The sequence below is a fragment of the Pteropus vampyrus genome, unplaced genomic scaffold, assembly GCF_000151845.1.
Source record: "Pteropus vampyrus isolate Shadow unplaced genomic scaffold, Pvam_2.0 Scaffold90, whole genome shotgun sequence".
Taxonomy (NCBI): domain Eukaryota; kingdom Metazoa; phylum Chordata; class Mammalia; order Chiroptera; family Pteropodidae; genus Pteropus; species Pteropus vampyrus.
Window position 1 is genome coordinate 1,886,628 of NW_011888871.1, and position 8,682 is coordinate 1,895,309.

Sequence of the window (8,682 nt, forward strand, 5' to 3'; positions counted from 1 at the left end):
GGGACCCACACCCCACCCCCTCAGACCTCGGGCCTCAGGTCAAGTGACAGTGTCCCTTCCTCCAACACTGTCCCCACCTCTACGCCTGACCCCTACAGATGGGAAATACTTTGTGAGCTCTGTAGGGCAGGTATATGGAATGAAGGAGCTTCTGGGGGCTGGGAGTGCTGGTGTAGACACACATGCGCACACACACGCGCACACACACGCGCACACACGTGCGCACACACACGCGCGTGCACGCACACACATGCACGCACACACATGCACACACACGCATATGCGCACACGTGTGCGCGCATGCACACACGTGCGCACACGCATGTGCACACACATGCACACGCGCGCACACACACGCATATGCATGCACGCACACACACACATATGCACACGCATGTGCGTATACACACGAGCAAGAGGACAAAACCCATCCCCCAGCACCTGCTCGCTCAGGCCCCGCCTGCAGAACCCGTGCGGGACACACAGGGTTCAGGAACCAGAGCCCTGAAATATCCCGGAATGTACCAGAACCAAGCATCCGGCACCCCGTCTCGCCCACTGACTCTGGCTGGGAGCCACAGACCGGGCTCACCCCACTTGAGACAGAGCCTTGATCCAGAGGTTCTGAGCTTCCAGGTCAGACCCTGGAGCTGGCCCGGCCCCGGGAGGGACGGAGGTCCGGCCCCAGATGCCTTGTCGCTGGGCCACCGGGGGCTTCAGGGGTCGGGGTATCGCAAACGCTATGCCCAGGTCCCTCTCAAACGAGCCAGGCCTCCCCTCTGGGACACAGCCGAGGAGCCCCCAGTGCCACCCATCGGCGCCGAGCGAGAATCTGCATGTTGGCATCGTGAAAACCTGTATCTGGAACAGGTTAGTATGTCCCCAGGAGCTGCTCACCCCTCCAACGAATGGCTCAGAATTTCTCTGGATTTTTCGGCATGAGAAGAAACGGCTGAGCTGTAGCTTCCCCGTCCCTGGCCACCCTGCCCTCTGCGCTGAAGACCAGCACGGCCGGCCAGGCACTGCTCAGAGTGTGCGCCTGGTGTCCCCGCAGTGCCCGCGCAGTGCCCCTGCCCCGCCCACTCCAGGAGTTTCCCCAAAAGGGGCAAGGGAGAGGGAGCGAAGACAGGCATGCTCCCTCGCATGGGGACATTTAACTGTCCTGGCCACGTGCCTACCGCAGGGCACACAGCAGGAGAGGCAAAGGGGTGCCGGCGTGAGCATCGAGCCACTTGCCCGTGGCTGCCCAGAGCACCGGCTGGAGAAGGCTGATGTCGCCCACGCTGCACTTGACTGGCGATGTCTGCATGGTCTCGGATCCTCGTCATTCCCGCCCTATGAGCTGGCGACTTTCCCTGGACAGGGGACCATCTCCCAGCCAGGGCTTCGGTAACAGAGGCGGCCCTGGCCGCCCGGTGGGAACAGTTCACCAGACCCCTTGTCCAGTTTCTCAGGACCCTAGGAAACACACTTGGCCCGTCGTGTCCACTTCGCCCGGAAGACGTACGCTCCCTGCTCTGAAGACGTGGACGTCGGCTGTATTAGGAAACACTTGTCTACAACAGAAACGCATTACAGGGTTAACGTCGCCTCTGCAACAATGACGAAACGCATCCTTTCTCATCTGGGACCCAAGGGGACGGTCCGGCTGTCACCAGAAGTAACCTGGGACCCGGCGAAGGCTCTGCCGGTGTGAGAGCAGACAGGCCTGGGCGCTGTGCTCCGGGCTCACGTCTGCAGAAGCCCAAGTGTCGCCAGTCTGGGCCGCCTCACTTGGACACCCTGGCCTGCAGGGTGCCGGGCAGATAGAGGTACCTCCAGATGGCATAGTAGTGGGTGCCGGCGCCAAACGCCACAAACAGGTGCCAGATGGCGTGGGCGAAGGGGATCCTCCCGTCGCTCTTGAAGAACACCGTGCCGACGCAGTAGAAGGCGCCTCCGGTCACCAGCTCCCAGACGCCCTTGGTGTCGGGCTGTCGGCAAGGGCAAGGGTGGGGCACAGGTCAGAGGAGCGGCCAGCAACGTCACGAGCACCCGGCCATCGCCCCCACCCACCCAAATCGAAAAGGCCCAAACTCCCGGGAGGGGTGTCAACGCCGTGAGGTCACCGGTTCTCTCCGGATCAGCTCTCGCGTGTGACGCGTTTCTATCACAATCTCAAAGAATCTTTTATAGCGTTTTTATCTTGTCTAAAAAGCAACACTTCTGGGTCTACACCCAAAAGAAGGGACAGCAGGCACTCGAGCAGGTTCTCGTAAACCCAGGTTTGAGGCAGTGCTATTCACAACGGCCCAGAGGCGGAAGCAGCCACCCAAGTGTCCATCGGCGGGTGGAGGGACAGATGGGTGAACAGAATGTCATTTGTGTTATCGCATTCGATGGAATACTATTCAGGATTAACAGGACGGAAGCTCTGACATGTGCCGTTACCTGGATGGACCTGGAGGACATTGTGCCGAGCGAAATAAGGACACAAAAGGACAAATACTGTCTGATTCCACGTCTACGAGGTCCCTAGAGTGGCTAAATTCATGGAGACGGAGGTAGAATAGAAGTTACCTGGGGGAGGGGAAGGGGGAGAGGGTGGGGAGTCAGTGTTTGATGAGGGCGGAGTTTCAGTTTGGGAAGATGAGAACGTTCTGGAGATGGTGGTGGCGGTGGCTGCACGACAATGCGCACGTGCTTAAAATGGTTAAGATCATAAAGTTACGCATATTTTATCGCCACGCTTGAACAGTCAAACGTGCGCGTGGCAAAACACTTCAGAGAAAACCAACAAAAACGAGTAAGGGAAAAGTTCGTGGTCCCAGCCCTCGGAGATGACTGCCCTTAACGTGGAGTCATTGTCCAAGGGACTCAGGCGGGATGAGAGGGGGCGGAAAGTAAGCAGAACCTGCCATGCTGTCCCTCTGTCTCCCCGGCCCAGTCCTACAGGTGACAGTGCTTTGCGGTGTCCTCCAGGAGCTGCCTCTGCACGCACAATCCACCGCGTGCACAGATGCGTGGGAGGTAGCCAGTGGAGACGGCGCCCCCCGCCCCCCCGCATCCTGCAGCTTCATCTTCCGCTCGCTGGGCTGACGGGGCTCCGTCCACACCCCCGTGTTGTGTCTGCTACTCAAATATTAATTACATGATAATAAAATGCACACTACCCAGCACTTGTTAGCACTTCCGACGTGCCGGGCACTGTACTAAGGGCCTCACTCCAGTCCTCTAGGGCCATCTTCACGACGGCCTCAGAGGCGGGAATCGCCTTGAGGGACAGTCACGTACGACATCGTGCGAAGCGAAAAAAGCATGCGGCAGAAGGGCACATGCAGCGTCATCTCATTTTCAGAAAAGAAAAACCGACAAGTCCGTGTGTCTGCATATCCACAGAGACTCACATGCAAATGAGAAAATGGAAAAGGCCCACGGCCAACGGTTAACGGTGGCTGCGGCCTGGAGGAAGCGGGAGGGGACCGCGGCTCTGCCGTCCACTTCCAGACGGGACTTACCGTTCGCGGTGAGTATGTGTTTAAATGTACATTTACTATATGTAAGTACAAATACGTATTTAAACGTATAATATGTAATTTGGTGGAGATTATATAATTTAATAGATGTAACTTAAAATACACATTTAAAACAAAAATAAACTTGGGGAAAAAGGCGACCTGTAAAAATGAATACGGATCATAGGAAAAACGCTGAGCAAGAAAACCGAATGGGACAAGATTTTATTGCCGACGATTAAAATGCGATGAAAGCTACGATCTGTAAAACGGTTTGGTACTAGTATAAAAACTGGCCGGTCGATAAAACAGAAGTGAAATTCCAGAAACAGACCCATGTGTATATATGAATTCAACACGTGATGAAATGAGCATCTTTAAATGGTAGATAAATGAAATAACTGGCCAATCATTTGGGGAGGAATCACCATATATAAGAGAAACTGCGGTGGGGATAAAGCGTTTAAAATGAGAAGTTAAACCACAAAAGGAACAGGAGGAAAGATAGATAAATATTTATATGAGCTTGGAATAGCCATAATTGTTAAAGCCAAAGCCATAAAATTAAAAAAGAAAAAAAGAAAAAAGAAAATCAATTAGATGTGAATACATAAAATGTTAACATCTGCCAATAATAATAACTTAAAAATAATGCTGCTCTCTGGCCTGGGGAGGTAGCGGACAGGCTGAGCTTCCTGTGTCCAGCTGACAGACAGGGCAACTGAGGCTCAGCCAGAAGAGGCCCTCAGGGTCTAATGCCTATTTGGGGGAGTCACGCTGACACGCCGTGCCTCAGTTTCCTCTGCTCTCAGAGGAGAAGGCTCGACTTCACAATCTCGGGGGACAGCCTGGGTCCTCTCCAGCTGGAGGCGAGGCCCCACGCCGGGCAAGTGGGACTTACCATGGAAAGGATGACCAGGGCGGGGAAGAAGCCCATGACGACGTAGCACAGCAGCTCCACAAGCTTGTACCTGGCAGGAAGACAAGCCACCTTGGCCTCCGGAGAGCTCCCTGTTCTGGGCATGAGAAGACACCCTGACAGGAAGGGTGAGAGCACGCCTGGGCTCACGTGTCACCCCGCTACACCCCACGCGGGGGCCGGCAGGGCCGGGTGGCCTTGGACCGGTCTCTTTCTCTCTCTGAGACTCGGTTTCCGCAAGTGACATTTGAGGGTTGCAAATGCAGAGTGCGGGGTGCGTCCAGGCACTCCCCGAGCGCAGGCCCAGGGCAGACGTCAGGGTTTGACCCCAGCACCTTTGCCCACGGGGCCCTGCGGCCACTCTCCGTGGACCTGAGTGGTTGCATCGGCCGACATCTCCTGCCTCCCTGGAGATGCCGAGAGCGTGTCCTTCCCTTTGCTTCTACGGCCCCGTTTCCCTCCCCTCTCGATAATCCCCGTCCTGTCACTCATCAGGCCAGATGCACAGAGCCTCGCCCCTCACCAGCTAACACAGCTTAGGCAGGGCAGGTAACAAGTTCAAGTTCAAGTTCACATGAAAAGTTCAGCATGTCTCGGAACCCACAAGGTCTTTTTCAAAAATTCTCCAGACTGACCCTGTGCTGTGGACCTGGTGGCCATCCCTGCACCTCAGCACTGGGACGCCAGGCAGGGCACTGCCCTCCCGCTTCTGGGGCCTCACGTCACCGGGGGCAGGGAAGAGGAGGCCTGGCTGCGGCACTGAGGGGCACCCCGCCCGACAGAGCCCCCAGCCTTGCTTACCGCTCGTGGAAGAAGAAGACGTAGACGGTGCCGACCGAGGCCATGACCCAGACCAGCCAGCGCATGTGGGACGCCCAGGGGCCCAGCTCGCGAAGGTTCAGCCTGGGAGAGAGAGCCGGGGGCACAGCCTGACGGGGGCCCCCTGGGACCTCACCCTCCACAGCTGGCCCGTCACGGGAAACCGACCCTGGAGAAGCCCCGTCCTCTGTGGCTGCACAGGTGGGACCTGAGCTCTCGTGAGAAGACACGTGGAAAGACACGATACGCAATGACTAGAGGAAAATTAAATTAGCAAACCGATAACGTCCCAGCGTGACGGGAAAGGCCATCCGACAGTGCCAGGAGCCTGAACGAGGGGAGCCTGGGAGGGGGCGGAACCCACCGGCTCCGACCCGCACGCATCCGGGGACCCAGCGTCCAGCCAGGGAGACGCCGTACGGTCGTGCGCCAGAGCCCCTGACCCACGGACCGCAGCACGTGCCTCCTTCGAGTCAAGATTTTAAGCAGGGAGCTTAGATGTAAGCCCGATCCGTCAAAAATATAAATAAACACATACAGAAAAACGGTTTTTTTCTGATCGAGGCAGGGATGGGGGGCTTGGGAGTCATTCACGCCCCCCCCCTGCCCCGACCCTCCAGAAAAGAGCTGAAAAACCAAGTGATACAAAGAAAAACCACCCACCACCTCTCGTCTTATGTTCCTCTGCACTGTGCACCCAGGCGTCCAACCAGGGAGCTAGCTAGCCGCCACGCCGTCCTCGTCCCCCGCATCCAGTCGACCCCCGAGTTCTGCGGATTCTCCCTCCTGAGCAGCTCTCGAGCCAGCCACGGCTCCCCGCCTCGGCATCACGTCCCTCCCTCACGGCCACAACTGTGGCTCGCTTCCCCGTGTCAGCATTGGCACGGTCAACGCCTGTGTCCCTGTGGGACCGTCAGGGCCCGTAGGGGAGAGAGCCCTGCCCGTGTTTGCGGCCGCAGCCTCAGACACCAGCAGAGGATGGGGCGGAGCCGCACGGAGCCGCTGCTCGGTCAGCCCCAGCCAGGGATAAAGGAAAGAAGCCCAGGCATTCGATCGGCAGAGGGGAGGACAGTCCGAGGTGACTCTCGAATCTACGTCACGGAGCATTACTGCGGCTGAGCACCAAACTTACCTTGACTCTTCTCGTCGACATCCAAGAAGAAACCTGAGGTCACCCAGCTCCTGACAGGCTGGGGGTCAACTCGGGGGTCGGGGGGAACGTGCCCCTTCCGTGGCCTCCAGCTTCTCTCCTGCTCTCGGCACACTCCACTGGCCTCCCACCTACCCGCTCAAGCTGCACCCCTCACCCAGGACCTGCGTTTATTCTAGAAGTCTCCATATGCCCACCTGGCATCTCACGACCTGAAGCACACAGAAGACCAGCAAGCCCTGCCCGCTCCCGAAGCCCAGCAGAACAGGGTCTGGCAACGCCCCCAGGTGGACAGCAGCAGGTGACTCCCCAGCACCCCCACAGTCACTGACTCCCTGGGGACCTGCCATCTGGCCCTTGTCTCTCTCCCCCACCTCCGGTCAGTCACAGTCCACTTTGTTTCCTGTAAATATCTTTTCCATTTATCCTCTTCTCTTGACCTCCACGGCCACCACCCAGTCCAGGCCACCACGGTTTCGCTCCTCGGTCCTTGCACCAGCCTCCTCCGTGGCCCCTGGCAACCAAGGCAGCCACCCTTCAGAGTCAAACGCCATCCGCTCCTAAGCGTAGCCCCAGCAACCTCCCGCCTGTGCCAGAATGCCAGAGGCCCAGGCGTCCATAGTCACCGCACACCTGGAGACCACGCAGACACCTGTCACAGCAGCGTGGGTGCCTGAGGGGCAGGCCCCCAGGACGCTGTCCAGCACCCTGCAGCAGGACTCCGTGAGCCTCACCAGACCCAAAAGAACCACCGCTCCATCACTAAGAAGTTCAAGGTCAGGCAAAACCGTCACGTGAAGACAGACTTCAGGGCCGTGGTTTCCCCCGGGCATGGTGACTGCAGGGACGAGGGGGCTCTGTCCCTCCGTCTGGGTGCCGTGTGACGCGCTGCCGAGAGGTGCGTTCGTGCCCGCACATGCTCGCCGGAAACGGTACACCCCCATCGACGTGTGGAGTGATCACCCCCACGCATACGGCAAAACCCCTTTGTTAGCCGAAACGATGAAAGAGAAGGCCCCATTTAGGACAGGACAGCCAAAAATAGGAATTTCCTAGGAGAAAATGGATCACCAAACCTTTCTGTGCCCCCCGCCCAATCTCAGAGCAGTACACCTCCTCCAGGCAGCCCTCCTGAGGCCCCCACGCCAGGGCAGTGCCTCCTCTGAGCTCCCATGTCTGAGCGCACACAGGACCCTCTCACTGTGCCGTCATGGTCCTGTCATAGACCCTCGTCCACCAACAGCACCCGGCACCGCCCAGCCACGCAGGACACAGTCAGCAAATGCGCTCAGGACCATCCTGCGGGCTCCCCAGGCCTTCAGCACGTGACCTGAGGCTCAGCGTCTCTTTATTCCAGAACTGTGGGAGTTTAAACTGTGCTACAAACTGTGGAGGGTGACCTGGCAATAGTCTGTGAAATTATGAAGGCCCACTCCCGGCCACCGAGAAGTCTGAGTAAGTCTCGGAATTTATCCTGCAAAGATCAGACTCAACTCTCCGAAGCTGCTGTTTCTGTAGGTCAAAGTCGCCTCTTATCAATTTCATCAGATTCAAGCCCACAGATCCACACACGCGTGAGCTAAAGGATACACAAACCAGGCTATTCACTGCGGTGTTACTTATGACAGCCAAGGAATGCAGTGTCCCAATGTCATAAATATCCCTAGACACGGGGCGGCTGAGAACACCACGCTGCTGTAAAAAATACCGGGACTTCATCGGCGTCTCATCGACGTGCAAACGCGGGAAGATCTCCCCCCGCATTGCTGTGAGAATGGAAGCCGCCCGCACGGCAGTGGGAGAACCGTGAACCGTGGGAGAAAGTAGACGCGTGAACATGCACTTCTGAATAGACGGTGTGAGCACGCGAGTTTGCGCCTGTACACACCCGCAGAGAGAGAGCTCACACAGATACGCGTTCACACCCGCAGAGAGAGAGCTCACACAGATACGCGTTCACACCCGCAGAGAGAGAGCTCACACAGATACGCGTTCACACTCACGCGTGTCCTCTCCCACGTGGAAAATGACTCTGGAAGGACACGGGCGATGCTGCTCAGTCGCTTCGGGGCGGGAGAATGGGCGGGGGGCGTCTTTCACCCCGCTGTGTCGTGCCCGTCGGCGGCAGCGTGCTAGCCAGCCGCACAGGACAAGCCACGTGAACGAGGGAGAGGGAGGGAGCCGGCCGGGCCCTTCCCGGCGCCGGCGCGGTACTCACCAGGGCGCGTAGGAGGCCGCTATGAAGAAGTAGATCACCATGCGGTCGAACATGTGCAGCGAGTGCTCCACCATCCTGGGCG

The 8,682-nt window shown here is 57.9% G+C and overlaps 1 protein-coding gene across 1 annotated transcript in view; it reads right to left on the reverse strand.

Moving 5' to 3' along the window:
• Window positions 1–1,769: 1,769 nt before the first annotated feature.
• MMD2 (monocyte to macrophage differentiation associated 2) overlaps window positions 1,770–8,682 on the reverse strand; it is a 21,942-nt gene continuing 15,029 nt past the window's right edge. The window contains exons 6-8 of the mRNA XM_011363879.1: window positions 5,215–5,316; window positions 4,396–4,465; window positions 1,770–1,973 (exon numbers count right to left, since the gene is read on the reverse strand). Coding sequence (XP_011362181.1) covers window positions 1,770–1,973; window positions 4,396–4,465; window positions 5,215–5,316 — 376 coding nt within the window. The remainder of the gene's footprint in view (window positions 1,974–4,395; window positions 4,466–5,214; window positions 5,317–8,682) is intronic.